Source organism: Barbus barbus (assembly GCF_936440315.1).
Source record: "Barbus barbus genome assembly, chromosome: 30".
Taxonomy (NCBI): Eukaryota; Metazoa; Chordata; class Actinopteri; order Cypriniformes; family Cyprinidae; genus Barbus; species Barbus barbus.
In genome coordinates this window covers 24,431,541-24,451,875 of record NC_136758.1, presented here as the reverse complement: position 1 = coordinate 24,451,875, position 20,335 = coordinate 24,431,541, and the positions used below count along the sequence as shown (strand labels likewise).

General features: G+C 39.1%; 3 protein-coding genes across 4 annotated transcripts in view; 1 reads left to right on the top strand and 2 right to left on the bottom strand.

The window, feature by feature from the left end:
• Positions 1-17,838, bottom strand: part of LOC306850595 (protein TALPID3-like) — a 115,561-nt gene extending 97,723 nt beyond the window's left edge. Inside the window, exons 1-10 of one of the 2 annotated variants that reach the window (XM_079386302.1) lie at positions 17,533-17,838; positions 17,120-17,316; positions 16,975-17,036; positions 16,799-16,865; positions 16,479-16,548; positions 16,224-16,398; positions 15,922-16,125; positions 14,529-14,709; positions 13,610-13,759; positions 8,097-8,223 (exon numbers count right to left, since the gene is read on the bottom strand). In XM_079386302.1, the coding sequence (XP_079242428.1) occupies positions 8,097-8,223; positions 13,610-13,759; positions 14,529-14,709; positions 15,922-16,125; positions 16,224-16,398; positions 16,479-16,548; positions 16,799-16,826 (935 nt within the window). In that variant the 5' untranslated portion in view covers positions 16,827-16,865; positions 16,975-17,036; positions 17,120-17,316; positions 17,533-17,838. The remainder of the gene's footprint in view (positions 1-8,096; positions 8,224-13,609; positions 13,760-14,528; positions 14,710-15,921; positions 16,126-16,223; positions 16,399-16,478; positions 16,549-16,798; positions 16,866-16,974; positions 17,037-17,119; positions 17,317-17,532) is intronic. The other variant, XM_079386303.1, reaches the window with a different exon arrangement.
• Positions 723-3,971, bottom strand: LOC306850596 (interferon regulatory factor 2-binding protein-like B). The gene has a single exon (XM_079386304.1). The coding sequence runs from the start codon at positions 3,401-3,403 to the stop codon at positions 1,439-1,441; it is 1,965 nt and encodes a 654-aa protein (XP_079242430.1). The 5' UTR covers positions 3,404-3,971; the 3' UTR covers positions 723-1,438.
• Positions 17,839-18,279: 441 nt separating the features above from the next.
• On the top strand, positions 18,280-20,325 carry LOC306850167 (mitochondrial import inner membrane translocase subunit Tim9). Its single transcript, XM_079385633.1, has 4 exons — positions 18,280-18,337; positions 18,632-18,690; positions 18,773-18,868; positions 18,938-20,325. The coding sequence occupies exons 2-4, from the start codon at positions 18,652-18,654 to the stop codon at positions 19,070-19,072; spliced, it is 270 nt and encodes an 89-aa protein (XP_079241759.1). The 5' UTR covers positions 18,280-18,337; positions 18,632-18,651; the 3' UTR covers positions 19,073-20,325.
• The last annotated feature ends 10 nt before the right edge of the window (positions 20,326-20,335 follow it).

Here is a 20,335-nt window from a genome sequence, read left to right as displayed (position 1 = left end):
CTCGCACCAAAATAGTCTGACACACGGAGAGAGGGAACAGCTAACAGCTCCTAAACTGAGGCATAACAGATTAAGACACAGTGTGCTAAGAGCAGGGTAATTGCACGCTACTTTAACGCCTTCTGCATATGCAGTTAAACAGCTTCTATCATGAGCCATAAATGGAACTTGTTGCTAAGGGAGTAACAAAAAACGGCACATATTAAACAAGCATTGCACCTACCCCATGTGACAGCCATCAGGGAGTGCTGAATGGATGTTTCATGCCCTGTGGCTGCATCAAACGTTTGACTTTTTAGATCAGTGTAGCAGGACTACGTCTGTCTGGAGCAAATACAATGACATGAATGCAAGAGACACTGACAAAAGCAATGAAACATATGCTTCTTGCGATACTCGATCCACTGTTGCACTTAACAACGGAGAAAAGTGCTTAGCGGAGTACTTTTTTTAAAATAACTTTTAGATGGATATTGCAGGTAAAAACAAAAACTAGCATCGCAAAGTGATTGGGAAAAGAGCCGTATGGCTATTAATTCAATGAAAATAATGAACTACTACAACATAAGAAAACAATATGCATGCATGCATGCATGTTTTAAGGAAGCTTTATAAACCACATTTAAAACTTAAACCATTTCACAAACAGGCATTAAAGCAGAATCCAAATATCAAAGACATTTCTAACCTGAAGAAATTAACACGCGACAAAGAGTTAATATCAATGAATTTATTACAATTTACTCAGCTCCAAGGCACGTTACAAGTCTTCTGTTACTACAGAAATATGTATAAACAAACAGAGCATTTCATTTTTCATTTACAGTATTTTTTGCTCTACTAAAGCATCCGTGCAACTTTAAAGCAAAAAGAGAGAATGAAAACACGTAATAAAATATATCTGTATTCTCAGACCACGGGATACAAATTAAAAATCGCTGTTTTAAAGATCATACTTAAAAAAAAAAAATAACTAAAAAAAAACAGACATGATCAAGAAACAAAGAATGCCCTCTTTTAGACTCACTTCATTTGTTATACCTACCACAAAAAAGTGTATTCATTAATAACATTTTTTTTTTTTTGCTTGGGATTGTACATGTAGATGTGGAAAATAAGTATGAAATTGAATAAAAACGTTAACGTAAACCGTAAAAGTGCCGTAAAAAAATGTTTCCACGCACAGCCTCCTCCTTCGTGAAGGAAAACAAATGTCTCTGTACACTGGACTATTTCTGTAACTTCAATATTCACAAGTAGGCTGTCTCTCAAAACCAAGCATGCTGCCCACTTAAGACAGCATTTCTGGGCATTCAAATGCATCTGTAAAGCCCATAAATGTTGTCTTAGTAGGCAGCGCACTAGCTTTTAAGACACAGCCTTAAATATACTCGCTTCACTTGTCTGTTTTTGATGCTGGAAGCATATACATTTATATTTAAGGGTCTCTTTCTTTCTTTACTTTCACATCCCCGGCTAAAATGGTCGCTATCTCGCCTTGCATGAAAGCCCAAGGCACGTTTGACCCTACCAGGGGACATTTCTCTCCGCTGGGGCAGTACACCTCTCCTGTGGCCCCCTGCGCTTTGATGCTCTCCCGGGAACACGGGAAGCAGAATTTGTGGTTGGGAATTGATGGGCATTGGACAAAGTGTGTGTCTTCTAAACGTTCGTGGCAGATAGTACAACACAAAGGTCCATTATTGGCCATGGGCGAGTCTGGAATGTTCTGAGGGTGCACCTGATCCATGCCCTGATGCGAACCCGATTGGGAAGGCGTCCCCGTCAGACTAATCTCCCCGTTCCGCGAGGCCAAACGCCGCTGTCCGGACACCGAGGCAGGGGAGACCGGGCTGCTACTGTTGTGTCGGGTGGATGTGGTGGAGTGCACTGAGTTGCTGTCCTTTGGTGAGTGCGCGTTACCCAAAGTGTCTGCGACTGACATGAGCGCAGCCATGGGGGACTGTCCGTTCTGGGGGGCCGATTCGGGTGGGGTGGCTCGGCTGGAGTGCACCGACCCCAGAGGCGGAGGTCCGCCGTGAGAGGCTGCGAACGAGCCGGACGCCATGGTCAGTTTGAGCGCCTCGCTTTGACTCGCCATCCACTGCTGTCTCTGCTGCTCCCCCTCTGCCGAGTCTGGTTCCGGGGAGGCTTTGCGTTTGCGCACGCCAGTCCTGAGCGCACTGCCTGACGCCACGGCCCGGGGCATGTTGACCAGTGCTGAAGGCAGCAGAGGGCAGCTGGCGTCGATGTAAGGCTGGGGCAGCATTTCGCCCCCGAGCCCCTCCTTAAAGAAACGCACAGACTCCGGGAGTAAATCGCCCAGGAGCCTCCAGTCGCCAGAGCCGTGTTTTTTGTCATATTCCAGATATTTAAAGCCAGAGGAAAGCCCTCTGCCGAAGTCTTTCATGCAGTCCTGGTACATCTGTTTAGCCACACCGGACGCACTGGAAAACACATTACCAGATCCACTGGGATACTCAATAAAGATTTTCAGTTCATAGTCCATGCCGGGCTTGGAAATAGCATCGAAAGCAAACACCCTACCTAGAAGGGAATGATCTTTCTTGAACCTCACATCAAACGGAGTGCAATTGGAAAGTGTGATCAGTGTGTCCCTCACTATCTTGGGTTTGCTCGCCCAATCCTCTGCTCTGTTCCTCAAACTTTCACTAAGTTCAGCCAGAGCCTCTGCGTTACGCTGCTTCTCTTTTAGATCTCTCTCTTGGTCCGTGCTGGACACAGAACCGGGTCTTTTACCTTGCTCGGAGAGCGCAAGCGCCGGTCCGATGCTTGCCGAGGCTGGAGGAGCTCGTCCAGACAGGTTGTGCTGGGCAGACGGTGGGCCGTTCAGGAGAGTCTGCGGGAGGAGGTTCGGCGGCACGCTCATCTGCCCCGACACTGCCACCAGCCCGTGATTCCGACGCGAGTTAGGGCTCTGTCGGTTCAACTCGGGGGGTCCGTCGTCTGATTTGGGGAAGCCGTTCGGTCCGAGTCCGTTCGGAAGCCTGTGCGCGCCGATGCTGGAATAATCAAAGCGCGATCTCTCGGTTCCGAGCGCGTATCGGTCCAAGCCGGGCTGTTGCTGTTGTTGTTGCTGCTGCTGTTTGGACGAGCCGTCCACATGGTTCATCTGCACTGACTCCTTGGATGACATGCCCGCTTGTGCTTTCACCGCAGGCGGCGGCGCGGGACCGGGGGATCTCCCTTCCTGGAAGCCATGAGCCCGCTTCAGATGGCGCGCGGTTTCGATAACAAATTCGATCCGATCCGCGCCCTCGTAGTTCACGCAACCCCTGCACACGGGCTCCGTAAAATCCCAAATCATCGCCCACGGCATGCGCGGCAGGTCGCACAGATAACACGACTGTCTCCTCGACGAGGAGACCTGCGCCGAAGACATGTTGAGCTGCTCCTCTCGGATCCGTTATACGGTTACTAGGAGGCGAATGCGCCTCTTCTGCTTCTCGGAATGCCACCTGGCTGGGCCGGTGACGTCAGCACCACGTTCCGCAGTTCCTTTTTCTGTTACAAATGACAAGCCACTTGTTGCCATGCGAGTGCGCATGCGCTAACCACTCCCTAACAAATCTTCTGAATGGACCGAGAAACGCGCACCGCCACCATGTGCGGCAAGCTGCTTCAACATTTATGATTCAAAACATACCAGTATCTATGTTTACGTTACTAGCACTTTTAGGTAAATCCAATATCTATTCAGTAATTATTCATTATATATTATTTATTTCTTTGCTTGTAATCACTATCGCAATAGTGGCAAGTAACTCTTCTAATTTTACTGCTAACAGATTGCATTTTTTGTTATTAGTATCTATAGTTTCTAATAAATATAAGTACTGGAATGTATCTAGGAAATAATCACTAAAAACTAAGAAATTGTTGCTAGTAAATCTGGAAAAGACACCATGAATAATTATATGAATATCTGAAAAACAGATTCCATACAAGTCAATGTCAAAAATAAATAAATAGAAATTAAAAAATAAAAAAAATAAAAAAATGCAATTCCTCATCAGTAAACTGGGATAATGACCAGTAGCAATAGTTAATAGGTGCTAGTATATAATGAATATATAGAAACTATTATATAGTACTAATAGTTATATATAGTACTTATACTCGCCACTACTGGAATTAATATTATAAAACAAAAAGTTACTAGTGAAATTGAAATTGGATATTAGATCACATACTAGTAATTAAAAATAGGCATTTTTTATTTATGAATATACATTTTTATAAAATTAATTTAAAAAGAATAATTAAGTAAATGTGTAAGCTACTTGCCATAACTCGCTGACTGTTTGCTCTCAGAATACAAGAGCCAGAGTTGTGGGTGGAAAATCTGAGGTATTCATGTTTCTTCCAGAGCGTCTGTTCTTACTGCTTCTAAAATGTTCATAAGCTTGATATTCTGTGGTACTATTAATAATGCAAGATCATTTTATGAAAATGCTTACACCTGCAAAATGCATGTGTGATTTCAACTAAAAATAAGCATACTGCGGACATATTTTAAACAAAAGACATTCTTGGGCATTTGAAATAACATCTACACCCCATGACATAGAGACTTCCTTAAAGATTAACAATGTTTACGTCTATTGCAGAAGTTCTGATATCATTAAGTGTTTGAATAAATAAGATGATTAAAGACTCATAATATTTCTGGGGTCTTGCAAATCTATCAGCCTCTGAATGTTTACCTTCAAATAAGAATTTTTTTGCAGCCATGCCCCTTTCCCATAGTCTGTTCTCTACTTAACAACACCGTAGACGATGAGGAAAAAAAAAAAAAAAAAACATCCTGTTATACAACAAGACGAGAGGGTGGAAAAACCGAGAGAAGGGAAAAAAAAAACAAGGGAGGTCTGGAGGAGAGGAGAAATGCCATTTATTGCAATCCCTGCATTCTGCTGGCACGGAAAGAAGCTGTGCTTTATCCAAGCAAAAAAACATAACTACCAAGTAAGGCATGAGCCAAATCTGAGTATGTGATTTTCTCCCTAAACTGAAAATTATATATACAGTACATCAAGCATTAAAGCGCCTAAATTTGTATGTCAAAAGGATAAAATATCCACTACTGATATGGCAGGCAGAACCTCATCCAGCTTCTAAAACCGGAGACAATTTGCACAGTATTTGTGCTCTGTGCTTGTGACTCGGATGGTGTAAATGAGCCTGATGCCTTTGGTTTGTGCCTCAAATTAATGACACAAAGACACAGTGTTTGTGCAAATTGTCTTCAGTGTTGGAGCGAGTCACTTGACTTTAAAATGAATTCAGGTTTTGACTTTGCAAACGTCCTTGTCTGACACAAGACCACATCTAGAACTCAAATTGTTATACCGGGAAGAAAAGATATAGCACAAAAATATAGAAATAATATTCTATGTGCAAAAAAAGGGAAACTTTTTGCCAAAATGTAGTCTAAATTTGCAGTCTGCCTGTAAAGGATATTTCACCCTCCTTCGCGTTCACTGAGGGATGTTTCTCTGTCCCTGTAGTCTTCTCATGAATACAGATCACCCTGAGGCTTGGCACTCTCTCTCGCTCTCTCTCTCACTCACACACTCACACACACACGCCTTGAACAGAACATCACCCACACACCTACACACACACACATGTTGGTTTTTGTGGTTTATGGGGACTCTCCATAGGCGTAATGGTTTTTATTCTGAACAAACTGTGTGTGCTATTGCCCTACACCAACCCTACACCTAAACTTAGCCCTTACAGGAGACTTTGTGCATTTTTAGATTTTCAAAAAAACACCATTTAGTATGTTTTAAGCCTTTTGAATTACGGGGACATAGGCAGTGTCCTCATAAACCACCTTCATATTTTAATACCTCTGTCATACCCATGTCATTATACAAATTTGTGTCCTCATAAACCACATAAACATGCACACACACACACACACAGAGCCACATACATGTGCGGACACACACACACACTGCATGGAAAGTTTTCCACGTTCAGCTTTCCACCAGCTTATCGCAGGGGTTAACTCTCAGCTTCCGCTAAGTGGCTGGCGGGCTGCCAGAGTGAGGGATTCTGGGAAAAGGCGAGTCTTGCCAAGTACAAACTGTCAATATTAAGCAGGCCTGACAGCCTCTCTCCTCCTCCAAACCTGGCAGCCATTCAAAGTGCTCTTTCATTTGAGAGGCTGGCGGGTGGCCAGATGCATGCAGATTTACTTTACCTATTCTCAGATGGAGCCGATAGAGACCGCCCGCAGTTGTCATGGGAACCAGAGGCTGCTCAGAGACTTCCCAGAGCTGCTCGTGTGTGCACATCTTGTGTCGAACACTCGGTAACCTGCAGATGTATGACTTTCACTCTCCCTCACTTGTTTTTTAGAACAGACCTTACTGTTACGCAGGAAGATTGACTTGAAAAGAGCAAGAAAAATGCAGCTGCTGAACTGCCAGTGGCGGTAGTAAAAGCAAATTTACCATTTTAAAATGCTCTGTTTTCACAAAACTGTCGTGAACTGCATTTCAATCACAAAACAGTATAAATACTGAGCCAGGTTTACTGAAGGTACACATTTGAAGCATTACCCCATTATATGTTAATACACATACTCTTATGATGGACTTATAATACCTTGACGCGTGTATGGAATGATTACCATATTTACGTTAGTCAAAGACAGATATGTCTAGCATATAATTTGCTATTATTTTAGACTTTTTTGGCTATATTTTTATTGGCACTGGCAGACTCGATTAGAAACAGAAATAGCATAGTATCAGTCAGTTTTGTTAATAGATAATGCACATTTTTCTTTTTTTGTGTGTGTGTCTGTGAGTATTGACTATCATGTAAAATGTAAATAAATATTAAAATATAAATATATCTTATTTTCCATGATTGCACATTATGGTTTAAAAATTGGTAAGATTGTTTTTGAAAGAAGTCCCTTATGTTCAACAAGGCTGCAGATATTTGATCAAAAATATAGTAAAACAATAATATTGTGAAGTAGTATTACAATTTAAAAGAATTGTTTTCTATTTGAATATATTTTAATAGTCATTTATTCCTGTGATCAAAGCTGAATTTTCAGCATCATTCCTCCAGTCTTCAGTGTCACATGATCCTTCAGAAATCATTCTAATATGCAGATTTGCTGCTCAAGAAACAATTATCATCATCAATGTTGAAAGCAGATGTGCAGCTTAATATTTTTGAGAAAACCATGATCAATTTTTTGTTCAAAAGAAATTTATTTCTTTTATTTGAAGCATTTATTTGAAATAGAACTCTTTTGTAACATTACACGTCTTTACTGTCACTTTTGATCAATTCAGTGCATCTTTACTGAAAAAGTATTCATTTCTTTCAAAACAAAATCCTACTGACCCCAAACTTTGGTATGTTTATCAGCCTATCGGTGAACCTCTAATTCATATACTATTGTATTTATGTAAATAGTATTATATTTACTACTGCACATGTCCAAAAAAACACACCCAAAAAAAGCCATGATACTTTTAGGTACTTATTGTTAGTGTCAGCTGCAGACTGTCTTCTGTTTGCCCCATGACAGTTATATAAACTCCAATTTGAATGATTTTGCTCCTCATGACAAATTTTCTTCAAGGAGGCCCATATGCATTTGCAGACGCAGTGCAGAAAGCGTTCGGAATGGGATCCAAAAACATGTTCGTATTATTGAGAGCCTCCCTTGCTACATCACAGGCCAAGAACAAAGACATTCAGTGTTAACCACTAACATCAACGCACCGCTTCTCATACTGTCATTTTGACAAGTTACGGTAAGCCTCTCGCACCGAGAGAGATGTTCGGGCAAAACACGTGTGCGCTTTGTCCGTTTTTTAAGTGACACTTGCTTATGGAACATTAGGAAGGCGTATTTAAACGAAAAAGACAAGATGGCCTAACCGAACACCATAAATAAAACAAAAGCATTCCTTTGGCTTGGGAAAAGAAGTAGTTATGTTGGTCCACTACTATGGTTACACACTGTGTACGGCGAAACACGAAAGGCCGAGGGTTGTGTGCCTTCCTGCTCTGAAAACAAGATCCATTATTACCTGGACCGCTCTGGTTGGCCATTGTCGGCTGTTGCCAAGGCGAACCTCTTTACCCCGACAGACTGCAAGGCGCATCTCTCGGGAGACCTCCGGTTATTAGGGCTCTGGTCCTGAAGTCTGCCATTTCCTGCAAAGAGAGAAGATATCGCAAGGATCAGCCCGGGCACCAGACACCTGCCGCAGTCAGCAGTCCAGCTCGTCGTTGCCAGAACACACACCGCTGCGGGCCTGCGACTCTAACAAGGCCCCGTGTGTTTCGGCTAGTCATCAATTCTTCACAAATCCAGTGCCGTGCCAGTAACCCGGACCATAAATACGTGATACGCGCCAGGCTTTTCTGAACACAAGCGAGCGGTTATTCTTTCGCTATTCTTACAGTTTGTCAGCCCATGACTGTAAATGGAAAAAGTCAAATTGAGTACGTGGAGGGGGGAAACCTCATATCGTGCAGATATCCCGGCGCTCTCGCCTGAGCCCTATTAGGAGGCCGGAGAGTGGAATGTTCTCCCTGCGGCACTGCGGAATGCAGACGAAAGGAAACAAAGCTATATAAATACGCAGGACAAGGATTTCTCAATACTCCAAAAACAACAGTAGAGCTCCTGACCGTAATCATTTCCTTAAGGTCAAAAAGGCACCGTAAGGAGGGCCTCCTCAAAGTGGAACAACAGCAGCGCTGCCTCCAGCGGGCCCTGGTGTCTGGCTAACGGGGAACAGGAGGCCCTCAAGCTTCTTGAGTACGGTTAAACGAGTAGCTAAAGTCTCATGACTCAACGGCAAACAAAGCCTCATATATCGCAGACCCTCTGCAGCACGTTTCCTGTGAGAGAACAAGCAGACATGCAAAATCAATCATCGCTGTTAGTGATTGCGAAAAAAGCTGTGCTGTAAAATGTCTTGTAATTTAACCCACGTCAGCTCAGTATTAGACGAATCTGAGATGTGAACCGTTTTAAAATACATTAATCCAGTCCTCACTGTCACATGATCCTTCAGAAATCATTCTAAAGGCCCGTTCACACCAAGGACGATAACTATAAAGGTAGCGATAAAGATATAGTTCCAAAAAAATCATTCTCGATATGAAATAATAGCAGAGTCCACACCACAGCTATAGCGATAAAGGCACAGAGAAACACTATCGTTGGAATCGCTTTAAAAACATTGATACGCAATCAGAATCCATCCTGCTGTAATGAGCTCGAGAATTTAAAGCGGCAGACTAGCATGCAATGAGAATAAACGGACGATATCGTTCGCTGGTGTGGACGTTAATATCATTAACATTCTTGGTGTGAATTTACTGTTTCTCATTATTATCAATGTTAAAAATGTGTGTTCCTTATTATTTTTGTGAAAACTGTTAACAGAAAGTTCAAAAGAACAGCATTTATTAGAATCTTCTGTAACATTATTATTGTATTTACTGTCACTTTTGATACATTTAATGCATATTTGCTAAACAAAAGTATTATTTAAAAAAAAAATAGCCATTTACATACTGAAATTAATGAATAAAGGTCACAAAATTGTACTAAAAATGTCATTGCACCCAACAGAGACCAATTTCAATAAACATATATTATAACATGGAAAACAAAGCAATAACCTCATTAAGCAGACTGTAGCAGTCATCATTTTCATATTTTTTTCCAAGTGCATTCTCGGACTGTTTACTGTGACAGATGAAAACAACAGCTCCTGACAGGTCTATATACGACGGTTGCCAGCGTTACATGCAGATTCCGATCCCCTTTCCCAGCTGCCGTGTGACGTCAAACCCACACACGTCCACAGCTGCAAAACATCAGCTGTAATGTTGGGACCCGTGGCTGCATGGAGATCCATTCTGTTGCCTTTACAATTACTCCACAGAGCTGTAAACAATAGTCAGCATTTAACATAGAGCTGGCACCTCACCAAGGGCCGGATTCTCGTAATAGTGCTGCCAGACGCACAATGCCAGACTGCTGCCTGTCGGGAGCACAGCTCTTAAACATGACACCGTGCTAAAAAATCTGTGCAGGTTAAACTCTGCATAAACACTACAGAAAAACGGCATGTGCAGGATTTTTAATGCATTATGGGACACAAAGAACCATAATACATTTGAATGCTCTGCAGAGGGTCGAATAGCGTGTATGTGCTGCTCTATTAAGTTGTGACGCACGGCATGTGACCCACCCCCCAGAGCACATCAACAGTGATGGAGGTCTCGGCAGGTAAGGGCACTGACTAATAATAAAGTCTGCCATTTATATCGGAAAGGGCATCCCTGCGGGGGACAGACAGACTCTCCTGGCATCTGCTGGTTGATGTGAAAGTGGTGACAAGAAGCTTTCTAGCTTTCAAAATGTATAGTGAACACGTTAGGATCACAATGTAGGTCATGGTGTTAATAAAACATGCTAGTGCGTGTGTGTACATATATATAGACCTATATATACATACACAAACTGTATGTGAATATAGTATTATATTACATTATATACACTTTATATACTATTGTTAAAGGGTTTGGGTCACTAAAAGTTTAAAGAAATTAATAATTGTATTTATTTTTAGACAAGATTTCTATTTCAAAAAGATGTTATTCTTTTGAATTTTCTCTTTATCAAAGCATTCTGGAAAAAAGTATCACAGTTTCTACAAAAATATTGAGCAGCATAACTGTTTTTAACATTAATAATAATAATAATAATACATGTTTCTTGAGCACCAAATCAGCATATTAGAATGATTTCATCATCATCATCATCATCATCATATGATACTGAAGACTGCAGTAATGATGCTGAAAATTCAGCTTTGCCTTCACAAGAATTAACTAACATAATATTTCACAGTTTTACAGTACTATGTTATAAATAAATCAAGTGTACATACATATATAAAGCATTTATAAAATCAGATAATTTTAAAGATGACATCATCTCTCTAAGATTAGGGTAACAGCATATATCGACATAGCTAGTGTTTGTCTAGTACGAGCTAAAATTCCTACCCATAAATCTTTGAAGAGGTAAGACCACAGGAATTGCTGTTGAGGGCATCTGCAATATTCATAAGCCTTAATGTAAAATCTGCAGGTTGCTCCACTCATTACTACATGATTTGACTTCTGTTTCACTTCTTTGATTTTACTATCTTCACTACCGGTTTGGACTCATTGAACTGACCCAAAGGTTAAACGAATAAAAAAGATGAATAAAGAATGACCTTTCAAGCAGTGACTGCAATGTCTATTGGAAACTGTCGTAAACATTTTTCTACATGATTGCTTACAGCTAGCAATTGACCAGTGTTTGACACAATATTTTTTTGTAATATTCAGAAAGATTGTGTTTTTTAATAGTTATAGTCAAACTACAACTACAATTACTCACTGGCTTATTGGACACTTAAAATTACCTGCATCATTTCAGTCATAATAAATCATCTTAATTTCTCTTATTCACTCATTTCAACCTAAAAATGTGATGCTGAAAAATAAATAAAAATCCTCAAACACAGTAACAGCTGCTAAATTTACCTTATGACCAAGATAATTAAACCAGTTCTAACACAGCTAATATCCTGGTGGATTACTCATAAACCAGTGAGCATAAAAGCATCCTCTACACGACAACACCTCGTGCTCCAGATTTCGCCTCTCTGCATGTATTTAATGTCGCTTTGATGATGTACACGAGAAACAAAAGGAAGGTTGGTTAAAAATAGCCCGTTTCAATGGAGAGAGATAACGGTCTGACAGCCAGAGCTGCCGCCGAAATAGCCGGGTTGCCATGACGACCAGATTGATGCGCACAAGTGACAAAATGGAGTCAGTAGCAACAGACATCTTACTGCAGAATTTTCCCACTGTCTCAACGCAGTAGTGTAGTGTTTACACGTGCTGATTCCCTAAATTTGACATCAGACTCAATGGGATAATCAATCTGGAAGAGTGCACTGTGTATGTATGCATGTAGGTCGAAACACCAGAACTGATGATTTGAAAGAGAATTTTCACACTCCAGGAAAAATACACACGAGCCATACTTAACTCTCTGTTCTCCCACACACATCCATCAACGCGAGCCTGAAAATACAGCTCCGGCGTCTGGGAAAGCAATCCGGCGTTCATGTGGGAGACACGGAGGGGGCTGCGGCAGCCGGCGGATTAGATTCAGGTGGGAAAATTCACCCACGTTTCAGACAGATGGGCTTGTGTCAGTGACCCCATCTCTGAGCTCACATATTAGAAAAAGAGCAAAGAGCGAGGTGAAATGGAAAAGCAGTAATGTTGTTTGTGATAAGTAAGTACGGCCTATAGTATACTCACAGTTGTGTAGGGTAACTCAGCGCTACGGCGGCCTGTTTAATGACGCACACTACTTGAAGACACTAAAGCAGCTGTGTTACCAGGTCAGCTGGTGCCAACATGCCCAAAGCTTTTCCAATAACAAGTCCGGGCTCTCTCTCCGACAGGAGCAAAACGGCGTGACTGAGGTGAACAGCTTGAACTGTTCATATTTACACAGCTGTTCGGTGGTGAGACCTCTTTCAACAACTGCTTTTTGCCTTAATTGGTTTTTAGTGCAAAAGCGAGTCTTCAATCCAATCCGGAGGAGTGACAGATTGGCTGAGTGATGGTGTCTAAAGGGAAAAAGCTTGTTCTTGGATAAATTACTGGTTTTGGAGTTTGAGAACATGAGGTTCTGGGCTGAGCTGATCATTGTTGTCTCTTAAATAGGAAACTAAAAGCAGGCGGTTTCTTGGCAGAGGCGAAGCACAATGGATTCCAAAGCCTGTAGCCATGGATGCGACAATGAATGCCATTCGATAGTGATAAGATGAGACATAACCAAAAACAATATGCTGCAAAATATGTGCAGCAGTAATGAATTAAAATTCTGTCTACTTTCCAAACCATAGTCCATGCATATTATATTATAAACAGATAGAGCTAAAAAAATATTTTGCATGTAAATAAATGACTTTAATATTAATTATAACAAAAAATCTACAAACAAATTGTACAGCATGCTTCGTTTTTCCAGAATGATATTAGAAAGCTTTTAATTTCAAACAAGTAGAAGGTCCAGAGATATATATATTTTTTTTAATTGTATGTTGTTATGGATTATCAGTACCTCCGATTAATCTAAAATCTACACTGAAATGATATGAAGGCAGTGGAAATGTGTTTTTACATCAGAGTTCTGTTTGTGGTGCAAAAGCAAAAACTCAGTAGTGACACTACTGCCATCAAGTGGTTTCGACTTGAATGTCATCCATACTACTGTAATACCACAGCAAGACTGATTTATTAACCAATTAATAATATTTCAGAACTGTGCTCTGATCGGGTCGTGGAGAGAAAAAAAATGCACACTTAATATAATGCAGCTACTCATAAAATCTAGGCCCTGAAGCAAATATAAATACTTAAATATTTGCAATGACCAAATTGCTTTCAGCCAATAAACAGAAACAATAATAATAGTAAATAATGCAGAAGAGAAACCCACCTTGGTTTCTGAGGGAGGATCTCTGAGGTTTGATGATGTTTGATGATGTCGTCCAGTGGGTGGGTTTAGGAATGACTTTACGTGGTGCAGGGGTCTCCAGGGGGCTTTTATGACCGCCTGTTTGTTTGTCTCGGAGCACATCCTTTATGACTGCAGGAGAAATTAATCGACATAAAAATAATATTCAGCACCCTTTGTTTAGTTGTATTTACAGCACCCCCAGCTTTACCAAACTCTACATTTATCCAAATACACCCCCCCCCCCACAAAAGTCATGATTAAAAATGTGTAAATGTATTTTTATTATATAACAAAATATCAAAACAAGTCCCATCTATTTTAAAGAAAGCACAAGCATACTTTCCAATAAAACATTTCACAAAATGAGGTTTGTTGGGTTTAAAAAATGAAATAATAAGTTTCAAAATATCTTGCATGCTTTTCTGGTTGTCAAATGTTGTGGAACATGTTCATATGTTAATATAATGAACTACACCTGTGGTTATTCTGCTGTGTAACACCTGTGTGAAATTAATGGGAATTCATATTGACATCCATGAAAAATAACCTCAAAACCAATTGGTTTATACTAGCTGCAAAAATGTCTCATAAAAGTGAAGATAGTTCTGAGAAAAGCGGAGAAGATGTATCATTTGTTTGCAGATGCCATATTTTGAACCTGTGACTTAATTGTCAGAAAAATGTCCAAATATTTTTTTTATCATCTATCTCTGTATTGATAGATGACCAGTAAGGGGAAAAAATTATTATCATTAGAAGGAATAATACTATTAATCCGGTCTAATACATAATATATTTAATTTTATTATATGGCATGGTGATTGAGACACAATCAGCGTATGGCGATTATAGACAAATCTACAAATCTTTGTATACTAAATCTCAGCAACAGCCTCACCAGATGCTGGGCTTCCAGCAGAGGTTTTATCAGTGGCAGAAAGTCTGACGCTGCGACTGTCTGAGATCTGAGCTGGCAGAAAGTCTGTCTGGGTGATTCCAGAGCTTGTGTGCAGGGTGGACTGTGAGTCTGTGTTCGCCCGAGCTGCTACGACATCCAGAGCCGATCCCAGAAGGCGATTCTAAAGATAGAGGAGATATGATAAAGCTGATAAACACAATCAATTCATGAACTGTAGTGGAGAAGAGCCTTCTCAGTCTTGCAGGAATAATGCTCAGAGGCAAAATACAACAGCCAAGCCAGAGATGCCAGCTAAACATCTGAATTGGTCTGTCTGTGCTACCATTCTTATACAGTTTTGTTATCAGTCACTATCCAAAAAGCGTTTAGGTCCATTTTGTATATGTTATTCTCTGTGCTTTCCTCAATTATTTATTAGGTGCCCAGAGGTCCCAGAGGCATATACATTACATATGAGCTAACACAAAGTACACATTGTTTATTCTTACACCCTCCAGTGATGTAGGCCTTCAAAATGCATCTGAATCTCACACTAGCAAAATAACTTCTACAAATGTCTTCCATAGGATGAATATTTAATCAGAATCTGCACAAGTCTCTGAAACAAAGAGGCAATACAACAGCATGTAACTCCTTAAAAAAAGATTCCTGCAATTGAAGTCTTTTTTAAATAAAAATGCTCAGTGTGCTATGTAGAAATAATCTGTTCAATATTTGGTACTAAGCAACCCTGATGAACAACAGTTTGAACTATATCAGCCTATCATAGCGGAGGATATTTACAGTAGCAAATATATTTCAAGGGTGGAAATCCTAATTATGAATGTCTTGGTGTAATAATCCTTGACTAACATAAGTAGGCTAAAAATAAAAAAGAAATAAAGCAAAAAGAAAAGAAAATGAAAGAAAAAATAAACAACAAAAAATAAAATTCAACAAAAAACAAGCAAAATAATACAAAATGAAAAAAATAAAACAATAACAAAAGAATACAAAAAGAAATAAAAAAAAAAACAATAACAAAAGAATACAAAAAGAAATAAAAAATAAAACAATAACAAAAGAATACAAAAAGAAATAAAAAATAAAACAATAACAAAAGAATACAAAAAGAAATAAAAAATAAAACAATAACAAAAGAATACAAAAAGAAATAAAAAAATAAAACAATAAAACAATAACAAAAGAATACAAAAAGAAATAAAAAATAAAACAATAACAAAAGAATACAAAATGAAATCAAATCAAATAAAAGCAAAACAAAACAAAATTAAATAAAACAAGAATAAACTGACTAAAAACAAAACAAAAATAAAATAAAACCCAGATTCTGCGTCTCCAGGTCTAGACAGAGGTGTCTTGCCATTTTTACCTGCAGCTGGATCTGCTGACATTGGATCATCTCCAGGTGTTGCAGTCTCTGCTGCATCAGAATGTTAAGCTGTTCCTCCAGATGGGCTGCTCTCCCAACAGAACTGTTCTCAGTTTTCCCCGGCTGGACACTGGACTCTGCCGCCTGAAGCCTCCTCAGCTCAGCAGTTACCAGTGCGATCTGAGCCTCCATCTCACTCTGAGCCTGATGGGCCAAACAAAGACAGTTTAAAGTCAATGCTATAATACTTGATTTATGAATGCTACAATATTATAATGCTATATGAATCTAATAATGTATACCTTGATAAGTGGTGCTGTGGCGGCAATAGTAGCAGCTGTTATGGCTGCCACATTTGCAGAAGTCCCAGGATCTCCTGATGGAAAAGCAGGTTCTGACTGGCCTCTTGGAGTTTGGGGTCTGTCTTGGTCCAACACTTGAACTGTCACATTACGTCTTGAAGGGACACTTTGGGATCTGAGAAACAGTGAAATATTCATGTGTACAAAATAACCAAGTTTGATCATATGAGTGACTGAATGAAATCAAGGCATTACCTTTTCTTGAGGGCTGCAGAAACTGCTCCTCTCCCATCAGCAGAGTATGTAGAAATGTGCACGTCTTCACCTACAGTGCGATTCACAAAATATACCAATATTCTATAGAATACAATATAATACCATTATAATTCAAAATAACAATGCAATATAAATGCATACCTTTTGGCTAAGTTTTCTGTCTGCAAGATTTCACTTAAGCTATACTTTATATACAATACCAATATAGTTCAAAACAAAATAACAACATCTGCATGATTGTAGTTTTTGATCTTGTAGTTTGATATTTGAATATAATACCAATATAACTGAACTCATACCTTTCGACTTTGAGTTTCCCCTCTCCATGATTGTAGATTGAACTGTACTTTTCTCTTTACTGGAGGCCTATTTGACAAAAAAAAAAGTTTCAAAAAATATTAATCAACTTTGGCAAGTTTAAATGGTTTATAAACAAACCAAATATAACTGTAGCAAAGAAAGAAAAAAAACTCACTTTGTGAAAAATGTCAGCAAATTGATCTGGTGATCCACTGGGATGTTGTTCATGGGGTTCAACTGAATTCAAGTAAAAAAAATATATATATTTTGATCCTTTAATTTATCTCACACTCTAACTATAATCAATCTAATAGTGTTACCTGTATCTAAAGCTGAAGGAATATTCAGACGGTGCACAGGTGGGATTTCTCTCTCATTCACAGAACGAACATCTTCAGAGTCTGATAGTCTCCTGATGTAAATATTAACTTTATTATGACTCTCATTCTGTATTTCCTCTCTGCTGGCAGCCAAAGCAGCTCTGGTTGAATTAATTAACACATCTGCTGCATCAGAACTGGATGTAGAGTCGTTTAAGCGCGTGTTATTGACCACAGACACACAACAAGGGTCCATTTCCACTTTTATATCAGTAATAAGACAGTTCAATAAGAGATATCGTTTGTTTTCACTGGTGTCAGTCTTTAAACAGTTGATAAGTATGTAGAGGCCCAGTGGTTAACGTTAGTAGTCTAAGGCTTTGATCATTTTCAGGCGTTTCTAACAGTCTTACCGTGAACTCGACGTCAAAATAACGATTATTGCATTTATTTCCAGAGATATCCACAGATGACACACATTAATCACTCCGGTGTTGTTAGTATTGATTTTAAATTTCCCGCCGCAGGTGATTTTTAAAAGCAGCAGGTTGGCTCAGCCTCTCATTTCTGTTATTATAGTAAATCCCGACTTAATTTCGTAGTATTTTAATGTGATATTGAAAGGATGTTTAATTTCAGCTGTAAATAAGGTTATTTTACTCAGCGTCGGTTGTTGTTGACAACAAAACTTCCCAACCGTGATCCCGGAAACAATGACCACAAGGCAGATTTCAAAATAAAAGTCTTCCCCTGCAAAGAAATCTTGACATTGCTGCCCCCATTTGGTCCTTATTAGAATTTATTTGATTTGGTAAATATAAGATTTTTTTTTTTTAGCTTTTATCCCTAATTTTTTGCGCAGTGATAAATCTTCTGAATTTCAAAACTACCGAGAATGTTTAAAAAAACTGTTTTACAATATTTCATATTTTAATTTTAAGATAAGATGCTGATATAAAGCATTTAAATAATCAAAAGAAGGGGTGCTTTTTTTAGTGTATTATGTCTGTACATTTTCACAAGATGTGAAAATTAAACAGAAATTATGTATAAATTATGTAAAAAATATATTACATAAAATACAAATGTAATAACTTTTTTGGCGTAAGTTTTATTTTTATTTCATGAGGGCTCTTGGTGTCGAATCTGCCGATGTGGAGCAGCGGGTATGTGTTCTGTTCTCACATGTCCTTCACATCTTGAGCTCTGACAGCAAAGGTAAAAGCTTTAATGTGTGTTTTTTTAACGTGCTTTGCGTCTTGTTACATTTATTGTGTGCATCTTATTTATTATAAGGCGTTTATTAATATACTTATTTTGAAAGGCATTTTTCGCGTGTTATAAATGTACATGTGATATAATGCTAATGGCTAATGTAGCCACTGATCTTCACACTGATGTAATTTTGAGGCCTCTATTAGAAATGAACGTATTTATTTAGCAGCCTCAGCGCTGTCAATGAAAACGGCGAGATTTTCTGGTTTAAATGCTCTTGGTTCATTTCATCCCCAGCATCCCACTGTATTGTTACTATGGCAGCTCAGGTCACTGAATCAGACCAGATCAAACAGGTGAGACATAACCATACACACTTATTGTCTAGTTCTTAAATCATTAAATAGCTATTTAACTGTCCATCTTTGTATTTTGCAGTTCAAAGAATTTCTGGGAACCTACAATAAACTGACAGAAAACTGCTTCATGGATTGTGTCAAAGATTTCACCACAAGAGAGGTCAAGCCAGAAGAGGTGTGTGATTGTGATTGAGGCTAAATAAATAATTTAAAACAAAATTATTGATGTAACTTTTCTTTCCAGACTTCATGTTCTGAGAGCTGCTTGCAGAAGTATCTGAAGATGACACAGAGGATCTCCATGCGCTTTCAGGAGTATCACATCCAGCAGAATGAAGCGTTGGCTGCTAAAGCCGGTTTATTAGGACAGCCACGATAATCATCTGCTGCTGGACTGAAGTCCAGACCGTTACGCCAGGCTCTCTCTATTCCAGCATGGAGCAGGGCCCTCCGAACTGGAGCCACAGGGCAGAGGACGCAGGCACTGGGAATGGTGTCTGCCGGCTCTTCGGATAACTGGATCGTTGGGAGTTTTGGTTTCCCAAAGGACAGACTCTTGTTTTGACTATTATGCTGGTCTTCCATAAAACACGAAAGATCTTGATTTTGTTATTGTGCTGCAAAATAAAAGTCAACTCTAATATTCAGTCTCGTTAATGTATAATTTCGCTAATGAAATTAAAAGGAATAGTTCACCCAAAAATGAAAATCTGCTAATATTCTCACTCATATCATCCAAGATGCGTTTGTTTCTTCATCAGAACGGATTTGGTGAAATTTGGCATTACGTCACTTGCTCACCAATGGATCCTCTGCAGCGAATGGGTGCCGTCATGAGTTCAAACATCACAATAATCCACACAACTCCGATCTTGTGAAATGAAAGTCGTTTTAACTTTGAAATTTCACTTCTGGCCAAAATATCAGTCCTTAATCCGTAACGCTTCCTTCTGTGAAAAAATCCATCCCCTGTGGTCTTCTCACATCAAAATAGACTGAAATATTTGTTAAGAACAATTTTTGCTTGATCAGTGCGTATTCCTCTCCCAATTCAGACAAGCTTACTTTGTGACTGACTGTAGAAAGCAATATTATGGATAGTAGACTTAGCTAGAAGCAGTGGTTTTAAGTTTTATGGATTTGGTTCTTACAAACAGCATTTCACTTCACAATATATTATATATATATATTAACTGACAGACTGGAATCATGTGTATTATTGTGATGTTTTTATCAGCTGTTTGGACCCATTCACAGCAGAGGATCCATTGGTAAACAAGCGATGTAAAACCAAATTACTCCAAACCTGCAAACTGATCTACATTTTGGGATGGCCTGAGGGCGAGTAAACTTTCAGCAAATTATTGAAAATTCCTTTAACAAGTCTAAGTTCTTTGTAGATTTTATTGGTATTGATTAGCTAGATGAATCTCAGAAAACATGGCAAAATTCAGTCCAAAACAAATAGATTTTTGTCCCTTTTTAGAGCCGTTTTTATTGCAATTTTGCATTGTGACATGTGAACAAAGTTAAATGTGAAGTATTTCCACACTGTGGTAGTATTTGTTTATACTCCCTTTAAGCCATGTGGATTTAATCTTAGAATAAAATAGCGGGATTAAAATTTGAAGGAAAATTCTGA